This window comes from Falco cherrug, chromosome 1 (assembly GCF_023634085.1).
Source record: "Falco cherrug isolate bFalChe1 chromosome 1, bFalChe1.pri, whole genome shotgun sequence".
Lineage (NCBI taxonomy): Eukaryota > Metazoa > Chordata > Aves > Falconiformes > Falconidae > Falco > Falco cherrug.
Window position 1 is genome coordinate 126990163 of NC_073697.1, and position 21113 is coordinate 127011275.

A 21113-nucleotide genomic window follows, 5' to 3' on the forward strand; every position below is an offset into this window, starting at 1 on the left:
GTATTGGTAGCAGCTTTGTCATTGACTACATTTCTGTAGGAGAGCAGAAATACTGGAATTAAAATCATTTCATTCTGTTCCTTTTACCCCCTGTCACTGTTGTTTGCTGTCTGTCAGGAAACATTTGCCTTGTGGTCTGAAGGGCACTAATTCAGGACAACTGTACACTATAGCCAGCTCTGGCTTGCAGCCACCCTGGTAAATTACTCAGCTTCCATTTTCCCCATCAGTAAAGTGAAACTAAAAGGTTTTTGTTACATCCTGGCAACCAAATAGCATCTGACACCTATATAATGTCTTTCAGCCGATGCTTCTGAAGTTATTTTAACTGACCATGACATCAGATCTATAGCAATCAGTTGCAGAAGCACTTAGTGCTCTGTAAGTAGAGTTTGTTTTGGGTTGTTTGGGCTTTTGGTTTTTTTTTGGTGCCATGCTAGAGTGATCCCTGGTTTTCAGGAGCTTTCTCTAGCAATGGATGGTAGCCTGCTAAAGGCTTTTCAATTTGGTAGTAAACTGCAGTTGCTGTTACCTGACAAGCACTGTACAAAAATGCTGAAGAGGACAAATAAATGCTGGAATTAGTTCCTTGACTAACTTCAAGTTGGAATGTTGATCGATACAGTCAGAATTTGGCCTGAGAAGCCTTGGTAGTGGAATCCTATGAGGGGAACTTGGGGCAACATCTGGCCAGAGGTCAGAGCTCTGTGAAGGGTCCCACAGGTGATGGAATAGATGCCAGATCACACTTCCACAGCACTTGTTTTCAAGAACAAGCAGAAGCAATGTGACCAATGTGGTCATGGCTATCAGTGCAAGAAGGAAACATCTTTCATAAGGAGGTGATAATTTTAGCAGGCAGTGATAAAAATAATTAAACCTTTTCATAATGGAGCTAAATGATGGTATAGTTCTCATGTTCTTCAGCAGTCATGAATTCATGTAACAGAACTATGACAGACGGTCTAGGGTAAAGAACACAACACAAGGAAAAACTCCTTTGGCGTTGCAGTTGATGCAATTTTTGCAGATGTGTTGCACATCCTGTTGTTAAGCCTCTTCCCAGGGAGCTAATCAGCAAATTACCTTCTCACAAGGGAGCAGGAGCGGAGGCACAGCGTTATGGGAGGGTGGCAGCAGCTGCAGGAGCGGGTGGTAACAGAGCCTGCGGTGTTGCATCATGTTGTTTTGGCAGCTCACCTGAAAGGCTCAGTGCTGTGCAGACCTCTGCAGAATAAACAGGAGGCAAAATTATAGGGGAAATGAGCTGGAATTAGTGTAAACTGGCAGGAGCTTTAGAGTCATCAAGAGGTTGGGGATTCATAGCTGTTGTAACAGAAGTGATTATATTCTTAGAACCAAGGGAATTGGTCACAGACTTCAAAATCTCCTGTAACTTCTTGCAGCATCTTACTTTTGATTTTAGCTTTGGGGATGAGCACATGGGGTGCCTCGCTGCTTCTGTTTCAGGACCTTGCCTGCACTAGTATGTTTTGTGATTTAAGACACCGAAGCACCTAATTGCATTTGTACCCAAACCCATGCCCAGGAGAAAAATATCCCCAAACCCTTCTTCCATCAGAAGGATAGTCCTTTTTCCCTTCTCTTTGAGTCCTGGGGTGGGTGTAAACTTCACCGAAGGCAGCGCTTTCAGGTGGTCTACATGGAGCTGGGTCCTGGGAAGAGGAGCTGGCCGTAGCTGTTTGCCGTCAGCAACGCTGCATAATCAATTAAAGTTGTTACTGGCTGCAAAGCTGAGAAGGTTGGACAGATCCAAGAGATTGCAGAGGCATACGGCTCTATCTTGCTTTATATAAATATTTGAACAGCAAGAACATTAATTATAGCAGGTTTGTTTTTTCCCTCCGTTGGTTCGCTGCCAGGTTTCTGTGGAAGAAAATAGTGACAGCTAACTGGAGATGGGGAACTGTAGCTACCGCGATCGGGATGCCGTTTGTTCGGGCTTCCAAGGGAGGAGCAGAGAGCGGGTGCTGCCAGGGGAAGATCTCAGGGCCACGCAGAGGGGAGCGGCGGGGGCGCAGAGCGAGACCGCCCGGCACCCGCCCGCCGGGTTTGGGGCGCCAGGCGCCGGTCGGGTTTGCTGAAGGGCCGCTCCGAACCGCCTCGGCCACGCTGGGCTGCTCGCGGGAAGGGGCCGGGGCCGGGGGGGCGGCGTGGCCGCCAGGGGGCGAGCTCTGCCCAGCGGCGCGGCCCGGCGGGTGCCCTGGGCCGGGCAGCCCCTCGCCTCCCGGCTGGTGGCGCCTGAGCCCCCGCGCCCCGCCGCCCCGCCGCCCCGCGCCCCGCCGCCCCGCCGCCCCGCGCCCCGCGCCCCGCCGCCCCGCCAGGACCCCGCGCCGCCAGCAGAGTGGCCTCAGGGTTTTGCCCCCGCTGCAGGCGCAGCCCCCGTGCGCCCGGGCCGAGGGCCGGTGGCTCCCTCCCGGCCGCCTTCCCTGGTGTCATTGCAACGAAACGGGGTTATTCACAGAAAATCAACAGCGGGGGCTTGTCCTAGAGGAGGAGGGGATGGGTGAGGGGCCGGGGGGCTGCCCGTGGGCGGGGGCCGCGGTGGAAGCCCCGGGCGGGGCGGCCGAGCGCCGGGGAAGCGCGGCCCTTTGCTCCGGGGGGCAGTGCAATGGAGCGCCTTTTCCCAGGGTATTCTTGCGTTTCTTCTGTTACTTATTTATATGATCGTAACGCCCAGAAATCCTAATTGCAAGTGGAGATAAATGGTGCTGGCAGGTATCCATAGCTTTGTGAGGGAAGAATTGCATTAACTGGATCAAAATAAAGAGCATGTCCCCTCTAAAAGTCCAACAGTATATGCAAATAAATCTTCAGTCTCTGTCTTCTTGGCTCAGTCCTCGCAATTATAACAGCATTAAGCATTTACAATAACTCTGAAACATGCTTTTAGTCAGCTCTCCTTTTTCCTCTCCCTTTTCTGCTACTTGAGGAAAGCTCTCCCCTTGGGAAATCTGCATTGTATTGTGGAAACAGTGAAATTCTCTCTGGGTGGTGTTGGCTCAGCTAATACTGGGTCAGCAGCAGTGCAGAGTCCAGGGAGTTGGTTAACTTTGTCAGTAAAAAGTCTCCCTGAAATTCCCAGTTCATTGCTTAGAGCCAAGAATATAAGAACAAAGGTAATCTTCAGGGCTTTCAAGGGACCAGGGTTTTGAAGGCTTGGTTATAATTAGCATAATTAGTGTAGAATTTTATTTTTGCATGGATAGAACTGAGAGGAAAAAAAGCAAAATAATCCATTGATTTTAAAAATAAAATAAACACTGGTAAGAAAGGTCCCCTTTTCCAGTCTGGAATAGGCTGAAAAGCAAACATTCTTTTTCGGGCTTTGCTGAGAAATCACTTTTTCCATCTAAGGAATTATTTTTTTTAAGTGTTGCATTTTGATTGATTTATTAATGAGCTAAAGCCTAGGCATGAGGTGCCCCTTCTCTATATGGATTGTAAAAATCTGCCATTCAGTTTTTGGAATATTTTCCTTCCTTAAAATGAAGGTAACGTTTGCATCGTTGAGCCACATACGCTCAGCTCTAAATGATTTGTTGTGTTTGGCTTCTTGGGAGCTATGTGTATTTTATTCATAAGCATCTAACTGCTAATTCTGCCCCCGCTACCTCACTGCAACAAGAAGTCACAGAGAAGAACCTTGCTTGGGTTTTACCTAAGTAGCCTACACCTGTCTGGAGGTCTCATCTATGAAAAACAGATTGCTTGTCTTTTAGCTGAAGGTATTTGTGTATCAGTTCCAGACTTCAGGTAAAAGAGATTAAAACACACGTTAATTCACTACAAACTTCTGAATTCTTTTTTTTTTTCCCTTCCCATTTACATTCAAAATAATTAGCTCAAGAATTCTCAGTTTATTTTGTTTTCCTTTTGGTTTAATTCACAGCAGTTGGGGTGAACCCTTTGGAGGTAAGCGGGGCTGTTTTTCTAATGCCCTCTCTTGATGACTAAAATTGCTCAGCTTTCGTTCAGCCCACGAAGACTTGGAGGAATGAATTAGGAGCAACAAAGCCCCCAGTGTAGTGAGGCTTCTGGCTCAGCTGCCGCCCTCCTCAGCAGAGCGGGGCAGGAAGGCAGCTCTCAGTGCTGCTGCAGAGGTGGGTCATCCCGTGGCGCCGGCCACTGCCGCACAGGTTGGCTTTTGTCTGCCGAGATTCGGGACGATGGGCCGGTGGCAGGAGTGGATGCTGCGTGTTCTACCTGTGCTGGGTAGTTGTGTCTGCTCTGGGAAGGCAGTCAGGGCGCTTTAAAAGTGGATTGCTATAGCCCCGTAAAGCATAACAAATTGTTTTGATCTTTGTTTCTCAAGGACAAACCAATTACACCGATCAGAAGGCAAAGCTGCATAATCATGTTTCCTTGAGTCCCTCGTTTCGTTGTGTTAAAATGTTTTATTTGTCAGACTTGTGTTCACCAAGTTGATCTTAATTCAGAGCCTGTCCCTGATGGTGAACTTGCTGTTACAGTCCAAGGTTGGAGGGCGAAGGCAGAAGTTGCCGCCCTCCCCGCAGCCTGTGCTGGTGAGGTGGCCAACGTGTAGAGGGCTGGTAACCACAAACCACCTTCTTCTCTTTCCTTGTATAGGGGGAGGGAGGGATTTCAATGCTTTTAAGATGTAAACAGCTTGTTCTTTGAGTATCGTTAATAGCATTAACAATATGAAGAGTGACTAACAATAATGCTCAGACTTTTGGAAGCGCTGTTGAATCTGCTTCCTTGTGTCGAGCATGAAAGGATACAATTATTTTTTATAACCTTTTATTTTGCCTTTACGGCAAGCTAAGCAAAGCAAGTTTGTCAGAGGCAGAGTGCTCCTAATTTGGTCTCCAGTGACCTCTGCAGCCGTGATTGGCAGTCTGGTGTCAGGAAAGAACTTGTGCCTGTGAGATAGAAATGAGCAGAACAAATGCCGTAGGACAGCTTGGGTTCCCTGGAGGACACAGGCTAAAAAAGGTGAAAGAAGTGCAATTACAGAAGGTTTTCAGCACAGAAAGTTAATTAGCTACTAAATAGCATTTAGTGCAGTTCAACGTGAGGAAATTTATGTTTTGAAAGCAAACAGATCAATGGAAAGCCTGTGGAACAAGCTTTTGGAAAGTCCATGTTGACATTCGTGTACTTTGTACTGTAAAGTCCTGGGCAGTTTTTCACAGGTTTCCCTGACAAATAGGAGGAACTGTTAAATTTGTTTCCATGCGTGTTTGCAGATGTATAGATATGCTTCCGCATGAGGATGTTCTGACACTTAATTGCAGACATTCTGGTTAGGCTTCCATCCAGACTATCTAACACCTTTTTCCCTATTCATCAAGGTCAGCATGAATCAATTCCGTTTGGGCTCTCTGAGGCAAAGGAACTTCAAGTTCCAAATATTTTCAGCCGAAGGGTGAATTTAACACAATTCTTAACCTAGTTACTCTTCTGTGCTCATCAGATGTGAGTAGCTGGCGCGACTGCAGTGTTTCACTGTCAGCGTCTGGCTCTGTATGGCCACGCTCCTCTGGAAGCCAGTGCCATCCTGCAAGTGTCCTTCCAGTCCTTCTCTGCAGCATTACACAGAACGAGCAGAAATATTTTGACAATTGTTTTTTTTAATCCCAAATGACCCATATGTTTCCTTTTGTGCATCTTTTATATGTCGCTGAAGTCAGCATGTTTCACAATTCATAATATAGGTGTATTGTCAAGGACAGGGGGTTTTTGCCAGAACAATAGAAAATCTAGCTGCCTGATATTACCTCACTTTGTACAGTCACTACACTAAATTTTTAAGCGTTTCAGGATACCTTTGAACTTTTATTGATGGATTATTTATTTGAAGCTATCTGTCTTAGACGTTTAATGTAGCTGGTGCTGCCATGAGCTGTTTCACCTTGCTGGAAAGAAGAGGAACCTACAAGGTTGGGGCCTGTGGGGAATAGTGGAAAAACAGAGAAATGCTAACCCCTGGGGAGGAAAAGGGGCATGTAATTCCCATTACATGGATGCTCATACATTATGATGATACTTATTGTCTGTAAATGATGCTTCACAAGCCAGCGCACAGGAGTAGCTGGGGCTGTAAGGAGAGCTGTTATTAGCGAAGGCGTGCTTTACTACAGGGGTGATGGAAAGCCAGCTGGGGAGGGGTTGGCTCCTGCAAGAGGCTCTCTGGGAATCGGGTGGTGCACACTGACAGCTTAGGTAACTGCCACATCATGGCTATAATCTTCAGTCCCTTTCCCTCTTGTAATTACATTTGTCACATCATGTTGTAAAATGAATTATTAGATCTTTGTTGCTGAAACAGTCTTCCCACGTAATTGGTGCAGGTCTCTACCCTGGCTCTGTAACAGATATAATAATTGGGTTTACCTCTCTTTATGTTGTAGGTGTGTACAGATGTTTTGACTGAACAGTAAGTTAGGTCCCATTACTACTTTACTGCGCGTCGAAAGTCTCGCTTGCAGAGTGGCTGACCTCCTCGGGTCAGGCATGTGAGAGAGTTCCTGGGCAGCGGGAGGAGGAGGACGGTGGCTGCCTTATACAAGCGCTTGCTTTCTTAGGGGCTACAAAAGCTTGAGGAATGTAGATATGGTTGATTGCTGTAGTTGATTGTTGAGGAAATACATCACCACCTGGTCTTGCTTACCAGCAAGAATGAGATGTGTTGTGAGACAAAAGAGTGATGGGACTTGAGCAAGTGGAAAAGGCTTAAGTGGAATCATAGAATCATCTAGGTTGGAAAAGACCTTTAAGATCGTCAAGTCCAACTGTTAACCCAGCACTGCCAAGCCCACCACTAAACCATGTCCATAAGTGCCACATTTACACGTCTTTTAAATACCTCCAGGGATGGTGACTCCACCACTTCCCTGGGCAGCCTCTTCCAGTGCTTGACAACCCTTGCGGTGAAGAAATTTTTCCTAATACCAAATCTAAACCTCCCCTGCCGCAACGACACTGTTTCGTCTCATCCTGTCGCTTGTTACCTGGGAGAAGAGACTGACCCCCCACCCCACTACAACCTCCTTTCACTTAGTTGTAGAGAGCGAGGTCTCCCTTGAGCCTCCTTTTCTCCAGGCTGAACCCCCCAGTGCCCCCAGCTGCTCCCCATCAGACTTGTGCTCCAGCCCCGCTGCCCAGCCCTGGACATGCTGCAGCACCTCTACATCCCTCTCATAGTGAGGGGCCCAAAACTGAACACATGAATATGTCCGTGGGTTTCCTGCCTCAGGTTTTGCTAATCCTCCTTATTTTTTTTCCCCTGTCCCTTTTATTCCCATGGACCATTGCACTTGTTATCTTGTTTTGCTGAGCAGTACTGTATACTAGCCGGCACTCTGTTTTCCCTGGGTCCCACAACCCAAAGTCTCTCTGGAATGTTCCTCCAGCTATTTGCCTTGCAGTGCTTCGGCTCCCTGCTTTTGTAGGGCACTCTGGTATAAATTCCTCATCTAACAGGTATAGTAATCTAGAAAATAATATATTCTTCCCTTGCATGTATGTATCTTGTGCGCGTAGTTAGAGAACTCACCCAAATGCACAAAATTAGCATTGATCATACTACTTGTTGTTACTTACATACAAAATGATCTCGATATTAAAATTAAGTAGTCCAACAGATTAGAATATTCTCAAAATTTTTTCAATCAATATATACAGAAAAAATCTAAACACAGTGAGGTTTTTTTCTTCATTTCCACAGTGAGTAAATATGCACTAGTGTATGAGGCAGTACTCTCTCTGCATCTATACTATGTATGAATGTACATGTTCATTGACCTCTCTGAATGGCATGGGGTGCACAGATGTCTCTTTCAGATTTCATCTTCTACATCAGTGAAAATGTTGGAATTTCCCTGGGCTGCACACACTGAGGCACCATGCTTACAGTTGTTGGCTTTTTGTGGCCCAGAAAAGGTAAAAAACGTAAAACACACGTGTTGCTTCAGATTGCTTCTGTGTATGTTGGATGTGTGTGCAAGCTTGTGATGAGTGGCTAAATGTGAACTGTAAATATTCATCTTGAAGAAGCATTTCCAGAAAATACAACATTGCCAGCACCTTTGTGACTGGGCTTTCTGGCCTCTTGAGTTTTTGAGGAGCTCCTTGTGTAGCTGAAGCAGAGTTCAGTTATGTAGCAGGAGGAACTGCAGCTGGCAATAGCATTGTGTGCTGAGGAGCTACACAATTCCTGGGGATCAAAGCGAGCCTGCCTGGATCTGCTGGTAACTATCCTTTCTTGGCAGTCATCTCTGCTACTGGTCATTTGAGATGATGCTCTTGAAGAATGGGCATGTTGGCCTCTGTGACGAGGGAACCACAGGACAATGATTCTCACAGTCAACCCGTCTTCCAGCCCTTTGTCATACTGACCAGCTCATCTTTGCAAGAGTTTTAGAAAATTGGTTGCCTCTGTTTAGTCTTTGAGCTAGTTTGAGTCATCTCTTCCAGGAAAATCCTGTGTAACCAGCTGTGGCTGTTATGAGGTGTTGCTCCATAAATACCAGCTGCTTGTAGCAAGCAGTCCAGCACAAGTGTCTTGTACCAGGACTCCTATTACTTTTGCATTAACATGAGATACTGAACGTTTTAGAAAGTCTTACATTTTGCAGTTTTAGCAGGAAGTAATGCTTGATTTTTTGCAAAAGCCTGTAAAGTTTTCGTGGAAAAAATCACAAGGTGGAGGTCATGGTGTATAGCAGCGCTTGAGACTGAGACTGGACGTATCCCAGCATCTAACCTAGAAAGACGGCTATCGTTCCTTTTTGAGTGAGTTTGGGTATGTTGTGTGATCCCAGCTCGCATGGCGATATTGCCATGTCATTTCTAAGACCAACCTCCGAATAGCTTGAATATAAGTTTTGCTTTGATGCTTTCTTTCAGAGAAATGGAGCAGCAGAACTTCATGAACAGAGTAGCAAAGCTGCTCTTTTAGCTGCAAGTAAAACAGACTTGGTCTCATCTACATAATGCTGCAGAACTAGAGAAGGGGGCTCAGGGATTTATTTCCCATGCGTGTGGGCGCTAAGGTTTTGAGTTATACATTTGAACTGGGCGGCTCACAGGGGCTTGGTTAAAAATTTAACCCACAGCTAACTGGGATGTCCGGGGATCTGTGCATTGGAATGCAATGACCTGAACCATGGGTAGATGCTGCAAATAAGGCTTGTCCCTGTGGAAGAGGCAATGTAGCCAGGCTTGGAAAGCATACTGATGTGGTGTGCTGCAGATGCATGCTGAGTGTGTGATTTTCAGCATTCAGTGCCTACATTGTTAGATAAGCGGATTAGAAAACATTGCATAAAGTGGCATTGCAGGGGGCTGTCTTTATACCTGCTACTTGCCTTGTTTTGCAAACCCTGATTTCACAGCGGAACCCATTCAGAGCTTGCACTGAGACTGTTCACATGTATTGGCCTTTTTAAGAATCAAGGGGTCACAGTTTCAGATTCACTTAATTCTCAAAGCAGTGATATTTTTCTTTTGGGATCAGGGCTGGTGGCGGGCATGTGGATTTTTTTAATCTAAACTCAGTTTACTCTTAAATATCTGGGGTGCAGTGAGCTCCTAGCTTCACTTTCTCTACTTTGTGGTGGGTTAAAGAGCTCATGTATAATTTCCCACTCCTTAACCCTCCAAAGTTTCAAGTTTTCAAGCGGAAACCATTTGTCTGAGGTTTATACACAAGAATCCAGGCTTGTCAGGTCCACTTGCAGAGGCGTAATGAGAAACTTGAGTTCAGGGGAAATATCTTTGGATCTTACAGGTCACTGAGGGAATTCGCCAGATGAGATCCCTAGTCAATGCTGCCGTCTGAATGTGCTCACTCCTGCTGTCCCCAGCCCGGTGCAGAGCAGCTGGGCTGCATGCTGAGGAGGTTGCTTGAGCTGTGGGGCAAGAACTCTGTGACTTGGAGAGTTACTCACTGCATGCCACTGGAGCTGCTGGAGCAGCCTGTTGAGCACCTGTACTTCTACAGTCAAGTTTTTTCAATGGCCCAAGGTTTTCAATCCAAAGGGGTCACCAGTCTCAGAGGCATAATGGTTGGAAGGGATCCTGCAGCGTAGAGCTGGAGAGCAGGCTGTACTGTACTGTACTGTACTGGAGAGCCTGCTGTACTGGCTCCCCAAACTGGTCTTTGTGCTGCACCAAGGTGCAGGGGACAGGCCGTTCTGCGGAGGAGCCTGGGCTGTTCCCATGCTGGGCTTCTTAATTTTGCCTTCTCAAAAGTCAGTGTTTCGAGGAAAGGTTTTGGTTCTCCCCAGTTCTGTGTGCAGTTTAGGAACAGACCAAAAATAAGATCATTTTTGGGGATGTTAGGAAATTAATTTAAATAAAAATACTTTACTCTCTTCTGTGGGCTGTTGGTTACTGACTCCTTAGATCTGCACTGAGTCACAATTTCAGAGCTCTGACAAAAGATTTTTAACATGCAGCATCTGTGGTTATTGGATGTATCTGTGGTCACCTTTGGCTGATGTCTTGCGGGGTTTCTTCCCCCACACTCTTGTCTGCAGGGACACGTGTGACAATCGCATGACCTGCTCCACCAGCTCTGCCTCCAGCCTCGACACCAGTGCCCAGTTCCAGGAGAGTAATGGGCAAACGCAGAGCACCAGATGGGACGAACAGCAGAAAGTATTTGCCCTCGAGCAGGTCTGTGGTGTCTTTCGAGTGGACCTGGGACAAATGAGATCCCTTCGCCTCTTCTTTAGGTAACATATAATGGTGTGTGATATTTGTGTGAGCTCTGGATCAGTGCACCCTGGGCTCTGGAGGCAGATGGCTTCTGTGGTCCTCCTTGGAAGTCTTTCCTTAATGGTTGTCTCCAGGAAAGCAAGTGCCAGCCTTCCCAAGGAGAGCCTCTGAATCATGGTTATGGGACCTAAAGGATTTTATTCCCTAGTAAGATAAAGGTGGCTCTTAGCTGTCTAACCAAAACTGTTTCAAATAACCTGGAGGTGTGGAAAACATCTCCATGTCTATAGTACCTTCTCCCTTGCCTGCCCCTCAGCAAGGCTTCTCGAGGGTCTTGCTGCTTTTAGCCTCTTATCTTTCAAGTTATTAAAAAATTTATTAAAAACATTTTTACTCCCTCTTTTTGCTTCTCACTCCCTGCTTCTTTAGACAATTCTGTGTGTGCCCAAGTCTGCTTAGTCCTGTTATTCTGACTTTGTGTACTGCCTTCATGTTGCTGGGGCAGAATTCTTGTGTTTTTTTCTCCAGGGAAGACAAAATGTAATTCCTTCATGTGATGGAAGGGTAAAAGAGTGCCATTACCAGGCACAAGTGGAGCTTCTTGGGGAAAATGGTCACTATAGCCATGTCACAGAATCATACAGTAGCTGAAGTTGGAAGGGACCCATAAGGATCATCGAATCCCAGAGCTGAACAGTTACTGCTGTGCCCTGTTCTAAGGGACAACTTCTTCTTCACATTTTGCTTTCCACTCTCTCTCATCTGATGTTCCCCATTCCTGCTGGGCCCCTTGTTAAGCTGGGCAATAAATGCAGCTTGTTCTCCCTTGTTGTTTTGTCCCGCAGCGATGAGGCATGCACCTGTGGACAACTGGTTGTTGCAAGCAGGGAGAGCCAGTACAAGATCTTCCATTTTCACCATGGTGGCCTGGATAAACTGTCCGAGGTGTTTCAGCAATGGAAGTACTGCACAGAGACCCATCTCAAGGACCAGGTACCTGAGCAAGGTAGCAAGGTTCATGGGGCAAAAAGGGTTTTTCCAGCAGTTTCACACTTTTTTAAGCCAGGGAAGTGTGTTGGAGAAATGAAGCAGTAAGTTCATGCCACCAAGTCAGGCAGAAAGCTTCAAGGTGTTGGATGTTTCTCAGGATGCCACTGCAAGTCAGACGTGAGGTCTCTCTTGTACTTGCTTTCCCCATCCATTCCTGTTCTGCCTGTGGAATATGGGACAAGATAATCCAGAAGACTTGCTTAGGTGGTTACTTTGCTAGACCCAACAGGTCAGCACTATGCTTTAGGCATGTAAGGTGGCTGGGAAATCTGCAGTGGTAGGTCTGAAATTCTGTCAGAGTCTTTCATCCATTTTGTGAAGCGTAGCACACTGCTTTGGAAAATGTTTTGACAAGGCATCTTGCCATATTTTGTTCAATCTACATACAAATGTGATAAGAGCTCTTTAATTATCTGTTTAAGATACTGTATGTGCTTATTAGAAACAGTGATTTTTAAATTTCCATCCTTCCCACAGAGCCCCCTGCTGCTTTTCTTATTATGGTCGCATGGGCTCACTTTTTGCATTGAACAACCTTTGATTTTTAAATTAAATGTCAGCTGCAGTCTTGCACTGGGATCATGAGTGCCCTTAGAGAGCCTGGCAGTGCAGTTCCCTGCTTGCCTAACAGCAATCCCTTTGTATATGGCCAATCATATGTAATTTATTGCAGGCATTCCTGGCAGGGTGAAGTTTTGCTGTAAGCAGCATTAATTCACTTTCAGGTCAGGGATAAGATTGGGGGAGGAATGGAAACAATTTTTTTAAGATTAAGCTGGTTTGTGGTACTCTTTTTTAATTATTCTAACCACTGTTGCTATTGTAATGGTTCTAATTTTTAAAAAAACCAATAAACAAACAAAACACCTCTCCAAGTGCAGCGCCTCAGTGCTTAATCCTACATGAACCATGCAAAAAGGTTTTCCTGGTCTGAAAATTGCTGGGTTTCATACGCTGCTGCTATCTCTGGCTCCTGCCTCCAGTTTTTTGTTTTGGTTTCCCCCGTTCAGCAGCTTACTGATGAGAAAACATGTATGCAGTTCTCCATCCGCCGTCCCAAGCTGCCCTCCTCGGAAACCCACCCGGAGGAGAACACGTACAAGCGTCTCGACGTGGCTGCCTGGCTTCATCACCTGAATGAATCCGGACAGGTGGAAGAGGAGTACAAGCTGCAGAAGGTGAGAGGGCTGGCTGCTGCGGTTTTGATCCTTCCTCTCCTGCCACAGAGTGCGAGTGCCCAGGTAGAAGCTGCAAGAGTTTGCTTTCATGCTGGGGCAAGAACTGGGTGTTTGAGGGCATAAAGACTGGTGTATTGTGCTCGGCTGGAGGTCTTGCTGGGATTGCAGATGTGTCAGCTACAGGCAGGATGGTAGGGTGTCTCCCTGAGCGAGGAGCGTGAGCCATCTGGCTTCTGCTGCCGGTTGGAATTAGTAAACCAAAGTATCTAGTGCTAGATGTGTTTGCAAAACGCAGTGTGAACAAATCAAAGAAAGAAAAATTGAGATTACTGTATGAAATAATGCAGGGTTTCCAGGGGAGCACTGGGTCCAGGTCCTGAGAGAGAAGTTTGCAGTGAAATGCAGTGTCTCCAAGATTGGGGATTAAGCCGTGACATGAGAACAACACGTTAATCATAGAGCCTCTCCAGGGGGGGTTATTGACATTGAAATGAGCCCGATTTGTGTCTCGTCTGGGAATAGAAGGCCAGCACTTTCCCTCTAAACATGTGCAAATTGCAGGAGCTTGAATCAAGGCGTCACTTGTCAGGAAAGAACTGCAAAGCCACCGAAGCATAGTAGCGGGCAGTTTCTTGTTGCTGTTTTTGGGAATGTTAAAACTGTACCAGTCATAACTTTTGCTCCTTCTTCCAGGCCATTTTCTTTGGTGGGATTGATATTTCCATCCGTGGGGAGGTGTGGCCCTTTCTGCTGCACTACTACAGCTACGAGTCCACCTCTGAAGAGAGGGAGGCACTGAGACTGCAGAAGAGGAAAGAATACTTTGAGATCCAGGAGAAAAGGTAACAGACCAGCTTCATCCTCCCCTGCTCATCTCTCCTCAAGCCTGATGTCGCAGTCAGGTGGTAAAGGAGGAATATCAGGCACAGCTGACCTCTTGAGAGTTTGGAACTAACACTGTGTAGCTCAAGTATTATCTCACTTGGGTTCTTGAAACGGGCTCATTAATACCATGCAGGTAAGTTCTCTCACAGACAACACGACAAACTTAGCACGCTTGGTTTAGAACACAAGGTGAAATTGGGGTCTTCTATTTCTTAATAAGTGTATCTGGAGATAAAAATAGGGAAAAAGAAGGGATATCTAATTCAAGGAAGTTATTACTGCAAGAACTATATGTTGTAAACTACTGTGGGTATATTTAAGATGGTGAGGGACTAGTAGTAGTATTAATTAAGAGACGATTGGAACGAAGTGGTGAGTTCTGGCATGCCACCCACAAGGAGCATCAGAGACCAGAGTCTGACTGCTTCTGAAGTGGAGTTTTTCATGGAAAACACATCGTGTCATCCTGTTTATAACTCAGGAGGCTCCTTCTAGTAGTCAATTTGGACAGAAAATCTGCAGTTCTGGACAGACCTGCTGGTCTGTTTTTCAGGTGATGACAAAACTCTCTACAGGAATAGGTTTTCTCTGCAAACTAAAGCTGAAATAGGGCTTTTTGTTCCTTGTGGAAATCATATTCCTCTCTTGGCAACATACTCCTGCTGCTGCTCGATTTTCAGGCTTTCGATGACTCCGGATGAACAGAAGGATTTTTGCCGTAAAGTACAGTTCACGGTAGATAAAGATGTTGTGAGGACTGACCGCAGCAACCAGTTCTTTCGAGGGGAGAACAACCCAAATGTGGAAACTATGAGGTGAAGTGTTTGATGCTACTGGTCCAAACAACGTGTCCTACTGAATGTATAGAAAACTTGGTAAGCCCCCCGGCCAAGGCTGCCTAGGTCGCTGCCTTGGGAACGCTGGGGAGCACCATGCGTACAGTGACCGGTACCAAGTCATGCAAAAACAAGGACTTCCTCCCCAGTGCTTTCACTGCTGCTTTAGTCGTTTACTTCTTGATATAATAACCCTGCTCCCATCACCTTGCTTCCCTGCACTCACAGGCACAGAAGATGTGTGAGCTTTCTGTGGCAGTGGGAGGGTCATGGATGCTGTGGCAAGCTTATGGGTCTGTGGTTTCTTCTGACAGGATGGAGGACAAGTATACCAGAGTCTGTTTCGTGGGGGTGTGACTTGTAAATGTGTGCCTGCAAAACAGTTGGATTTCATCTAGCAGTATGGCTTAGAGCCTCATGGGTGTGTAAGCATCATCACTCTTTTCCCATGGGCCCTTCATTTCTGTCCTCTTAGTCTTTTTAAATTTTTGTTTTCATTTTGTATTTTGGTGTCTGTGTATGCAAAACCTTCTCCTGGAGTTTATTGCACTGGACTGATGTTTGCAGCAGGGTTTATCTGTATGTGTTAAAGCGCCTTACCGTAGGGTGTCTTTGTACTTGAGATGAACTGTGTTGCTTGTTGCTACTGCACTGCTCCCAGTGGGCTGCACTGCAGCTGGAAAACAGGAGCCTAAGGAGCATTGTTCAAATCCATTGTCTTAGGCTGCTGAGTGCTGTTCAGAGTTCCCATCCATCCAAAAGCCTCTTTGGATTGATGCAAAACGTTGTAATCCTAAAAAAATGAGAGTTCCAGTTAGGTATAGTGTCAGTGTATCTTTGTTATGCTTCTAGATACAGTTGTTTTAGCAAAAGCGATTCTGTGGGATGCAACATGCTGCAGAGGTGTTCAAAAGTTCACAAGCATCCGGGTGCAACTGCAGGTTAATCTTCTGGATGGCAGGAGTGATCTGTTGCTCTTTTACACTTCACCTGACTTAGCCTGTCGGGTGGGAGTTGGGGGAGGAGGGAAGGGACACTGTGCTCAGCTGTGACTTGCCCTCTCTGTCTCACTTCTCCATTTGCATCTCTTCTCCAGGAGGATCTTGCTGAACTATGCAATATTTAACCCAACAATTGGATACTCCCAGGGGATGTCTGACCTGGTTGCCCCACTCCTGACAGAGGTCCTAGATGAGTCGGATACTTTCTGGTGCTTTGTAGGATTGATGCAGAACACAATCTTCATCAGCTCACCCCGGGATGAGGATATGGAGAAACAGCTGGTGAGGCTGAATGCTGAGCTCCCTTTATCCCTGTCTTCTCTCCCCAGTCAAATTAGAAGAATACCATAAAGCAGTTACCTGAGCTGTTGGGTTCCACCATGCTGAATCACACTAAAGCCACAAAATACCTGGTGGATAAAATTGATCCTGAGTGATTGGGCCACTCCAGAGGCAGTTATAACCAATAAATTGTTCAAGTAAAGTTACCCTGGCTCTGCTAAAGGGTGCTGGTTCAAGGAACCTTTTATGATCAAATGTGTCCAGAGGCTGCTTGCTTTTTCTTTGCACTTCTCTCAGGCAGTGAAGACTCACTGGTTCATTTTTGACCTGGTTCTGGAGCATTTGGTGTGAACAATGTGGAGGAGTTGACTGAGCTGTAGCCCTCTTCTTTGTGTTTTTTTTTTTTTTTTAAGTTCTTAACAATTTTAATAGCTTTTTTAAATTATGTCCAAATGAAAAGCCTTAAACATCTGACAGAGTTTCTTAAAATAGGGTGATCTTGTTTAAAAATTGGAACTTTTTAGATTTTAACATGAATATCAACTGTTTTCTGGTTAAAATCCTGAAAAATCCATTCTAAATCTGAACAATCCTGCCTGGATCATGATGGCACCAATTTAAACTTATGGTGGAAACCTCATGGGAGGCTGCTGGTGAGGTGCAGTTAGTTAACGTACAGATTTATGCACTGTAATGTGCCTGTATAGTCAGGCTTTCCAAAATCACTTCCATATTGCTCAGCCTCTACTGAAATGAAATATTACCAGAGATAGCTATGTCCTTTCTTTTCTCTAGTTTTTAAGGCTCTAGCTGCTTTCCTCAGCCTGAATCTCTCCCCTTCTTTCTTTTCACAATGTAGCTGTCATGGGATTTTCTTTCCACCCATCATCCTTCCTTGTGAAACAGCTGCCGTGGCCTGTGAGCCCTGGCCTTTAATGATAGATCCAAGTGTGCTCCTGGCTGTGCTGTAATAAACAGGCCAGCAGGCTGGAGCTCTTTGTGAGAGGAGAGAGCTGTGGCAAGCTCTGCAGGAGCCCCGGTCTGGCACACAGTGCGGGGCTCCCGGGGATGGCAGGTGAGGGCAGTGCGGGTCCTTGTGCACAAGGCAGCGGCTCAGTTCAGAGCATCTTTTCCAGATGTACCTGCGAGAGCTGCTACGGCTCATGCACCCACGCTTCTACCAGCACCTTTCTTCCTTGGGAGAGGATGGCCTGCAGATGCTTTTCTGTCACCGTTGGATTCTCCTCTGTTTTAAACGTGAATTTCCAGATGCTGAGGCTTTGCGCATGTGGGAAGCGTGCTGGGCTCACTATCAGGTTAGACAGCTGGCGATGGGCACAGCACGCACGGGGCAGCAGCATGTTCGTTGCTGAATCCTCACCATCTCAGCAAGCATTGCAGAATTTCCATAAAGGCTCTTACTAGCAAAGTATCTAAAATGAGTAGGTGTTACAGAGGGTCTGTAACTACCAAAGACATTTATGTATGTAGCAGGAGGATGGAGGCCTGCCTCTCCTACTTGAGGGTGTCTGGGCTTCAGAATGAGGTTTTTTTCAGAAAGTGCTGAACATGCACTTCTGAAGTTCAGACTTCTCTTACACAGCTAGAAAATGTCTTCCCAAAAATCACTAGAGTGCTTTGAAAGCTGTGGTGCAAACCTTGCTGCCACACTGTAAAGGGAAGAGGGTTTGATTCAGCGTGGTTCAGAATTCACCAGTAACACACGTTTGGTATAGCACTAAGCAAAACTGGAGGGAGCAAAATATCTCACTAAGAACATGCTTGTGGAGGTGGGGAAGTTAAGTCAGACCTCTGCCTCCACCTGCTGTACTCCAGCCCCTGTTTTCTCATTGCAGACTGACTATTTCCACCTCTTTATCTGTGTGGCCATCGTGGTGATTTATGGGGATGATGTCATTGAACAGCAGCTGGCCACCGACCAGATGCTGCTGCATTTTGGCAACCTGGCTATGCACATGAACGGAGAACTTGTACTCAGGAAGGTAAATGCCCGTGGGCTGATGTGGGCTGAGTCTTAGGTCCAAGAAATGAGTCAGAACATTGAGAAAATCAGGGACAGATGCTTCATAGAATCATAGAATCGTTTAGGTTGGAAAAGACCTTCACCATCATTGTGTCCAACCGTAAACCTACCACTGACAAGTCATCACTAAACTGTCTTTCGCAGATCCTATAGGCCCTACTTGTCTGGAGCCTGGGAGGGTAGGATGCTGCTGTTTGCCTGGAAACGAGTTTTGCAGAAAGAAGAAGTAGTTGTAGAGTGCTTGGGAGTGTAGAGTGGTTGGGATGGCCCTTGCACACACACAGGAACATGGCAGACAGCTGTTCATCTTTGTGCTACGGTCCCCAGTCCATCTCAGGCAGGGAGTGACTGCAGGCTGTGGGATGCGCCGCAGCGTGTGGCAGCTGCTGTGACCTGGCAGCGTTCCCAGTGCCTCAGTTAACCTTCAGGTTTGTGTTCAGGAGGGATGCTCCTTTGCTGAAGCTTTGGCTTTTCTAAGGTAGCTAAGTGGGAGGACGGGACAGGAGGCCCCTGCTATCTCTGCTCTCCATGTTCGTCCCCTGGTGAGGAGTGAACGACTCTCTCTCTCTCTCCCATCTAGGCGAGGAGTCTGCTCTATCAGTTCCACCTGTTACCCTGCATCCCTTGCAGCCTGCATGACCTGTGCAAGCTGTGTGGGACAGGAATGTGGGACAGCGGCTTCATCCCTGCTGTGGAGTGCTCTGGCCATCACCTGGAGTCTGAGAGCTGCCCGTATGGGGGACTGGTGGAAGTATCTTCTCCTAAACCAGGAAGCGAAGGCAAGAGAGGCTTGAAAACACGGGACGTCTTTGCTTTCCGAAAATAGCTGTAGAGGAACAGGGTGTGACAGCGGAAGCAGGAAGGGCAGGAAGGATGTGCACAGGAAAAAATGTTGAAGACAAAAATGGAGGGATAGCTTGTCAAGACTCCTGGGAAGACTGAAAGGTGGAGAATGGAAGAAGAATTAAATCACTCTACAAGGGAAGCGAATTCCAGTGCACTGGTGGTGGAACCTGAACAAAATGCATCAAACCAGGAACAGTTTTTGCACGTGTTTGGATTTGATTTTGTTAGAAACATGCTTTTTCTAGATCTTAACAAGGACTTTTTATTCTGCCTCTGGGATTGGACTGGTTAGCAACCAGAACTTTGTCACTTGCTGATGAGAAATGAGAACACTAAAGAGAGCCAAGTACAACCAGCAGCATTTGTGGGTCAGGTGGAAGAAGCAGAGCTGTGGCCAGACCTTTCTCTGCGATGGCGCTTCATCCAGAGCATACCACACACACACACCCTCTGCTTCAACCAAAACGTACAGCTTAGTGGCTTCTCTCTAAAGCCATAAAGACCATTTTAATTATAATCTGCCAAAAATAAAACTGCAGACTGGGGATTGAAGGGAAGGTATCTGTTGGCAAGGAAGAACTGGTCACCTAAAGGTCTTGTCTCTTGCCTTTTTTTATACAGCATACTTGCTGGCATGATTTTTTTTCCATTTGTACAGAAAGTGTACAGCCACAGTTCTTAAAGCACTGCTTTGCTGTAGTCAGGGTATTTCACAGACACCTTTTGAAGTTTACTTCTTCATGACATTACAGCAAAGCTGTTTATGCTGACAACTACAGGCTTCAGACACTTGTTTATGGAAGTCTGTTGTTTGCAGTATGTTTCCCATTGTGTTTCCTTTGGCCCTTCTCAATTACTATAAACTGTCCTTACCTGTCTTTGCCATAGGCTGTAGCACATACACTCCAAGTGGGCTTTAGGCTCTTCAGTTGGTGCCAGTAGTGCACCCTCTTCCCCATCCCAAAGTGAAACTTCGTTGCAGTCATTTTTGCTGAGCTCCATCTCTGGTAAAGGTTTCCCTTGAAGTATTTTTGAAAGGACAGCATGTTTCTCCTCTTGTCTTCTATAAAATTTGCCAACTAGAAGTGGAGCTGGGGTCTTGAGCACAGCTCTGTTGCCAAATGTCCTTACCAAATTCAGTGGCATCAGAAGGTGTGTCCCGAGCCAGCATTTGTGCCAAACAGAGCCAGGGGAGTAGTTTCCTTCTTAGAAGGAAAAAGGAGACAAGGTGACAGTGGGCTGTGCCAGCTTTGCTGCATCCCTCTGCATGGAATGTGAAGTCTTGCAGCCTTTCCTGGTTGTCACACTCCCTGTCACTCCCAACCACACTGCTTCTCTTACACAGCTGTCTTCGTCTGATGGGGGGGAAGTCCATGCTCACTTTTCAGCTTTGCCTATCAGGCATGCTTGTGCTATTAGCACATGTGGAAAACTCCATTTCCTCCTGCATAGTGCTGCAGCAGATACCTGCATCTGACAAGCAAAGTTCTCTATAAAAATTTTTCTGCAAGGCCTTACCTACAGCCTGTTCTGGAGTCCACGTGCCCCATACCTGCTGGGAAGTAAGGCCGGCAACTGGGATGCTTTGTGTGAAACCAACACAAACCAAGGGCATGCTGTATTCCTCAGGGGAAGAAGACTTGACCCTACGCAGGCACTATGCCAAAGACTGGCTGTGGTGTGGCAGAAGGACAGTTTGGCTCCTGATTTGTGTGCCTTTAATTCAGAGGATGAAAACCTTCCCCTTGATGAGAGCAATGGTGAAGCCTACTGCATATTGCACACCTCCAAAACAGCCCAGCTTCAAGAGGTGCTGAGGCTGCAAGGCTGCAGGTGCATGCTGGGGTTGTAGGGGGTGACACCTTGCATAAGGGCTGGTGGCTGCTTTGTTGCAAAAACAGGGAGTTCTTTGAGGTTTATGATGTTTCACTGAATAATAAAAGTTTGTGTGAGGCATTTGTGTGGTACGTTGCTCTACAGGCTGGGTGCCATACCTTATAGTCGGGGGATAGCACTTGGCTAGACACTGTCCCCACAGCCTGAGCCATTCCTTTTGCAGCCCTGCAAAGAGATATGCTGGGTGCTGGGTCTGTGTTGCTCTCCCCAGGCTCTGCTGATTTCAGCCTGGGGAGATGTGGCCACACTTGACGTGTTCATCTAGACACAAGCTGTAAGCAGCGGTGGCTGAATTAGGGTCGGAAAACCCACGTCAGAAAATGCCAGAAGCATCTTCCCAGCTTGGTGGCACACGGGCAGGTGCCAGTTCCCCATAGGGACAGCA

The 21113-nt window shown here is 46.5% G+C and overlaps 1 protein-coding gene across 10 annotated transcripts in view; it reads left to right on the forward strand.

Annotated features, from left to right (window-relative positions):
• TBC1D16 (TBC1 domain family member 16) overlaps positions 1–20788 on the forward strand; it is a 33662-nt gene extending 12874 nt beyond the window's left edge. For 8 of the 10 annotated variants that reach the window (XM_055696665.1, XM_055696691.1, XM_055696701.1 and 5 more), the window contains 9 exons: positions 10530–10727; positions 11556–11703; positions 12771–12938; positions 13632–13780; positions 14504–14638; positions 15756–15942; positions 17079–17258; positions 17799–17945; positions 18567–20788. In XM_055696665.1, coding sequence (XP_055552640.1) covers positions 10530–10727; positions 11556–11703; positions 12771–12938; positions 13632–13780; positions 14504–14638; positions 15756–15942; positions 17079–17258; positions 17799–17945; positions 18567–18812 — 1558 coding nt within the window. In that variant the 3' untranslated portion in view covers positions 18813–20788. The remainder of the gene's footprint in view (positions 1–10529; positions 10728–11555; positions 11704–12770; positions 12939–13631; positions 13781–14503; positions 14639–15755; positions 15943–17078; positions 17259–17798; positions 17946–18566) is intronic. The other 2 variants (XM_055696718.1, XM_055696725.1) reach the window with 2 other exon arrangements.
• The last annotated feature ends 325 nt before the right edge of the window (positions 20789–21113 follow it).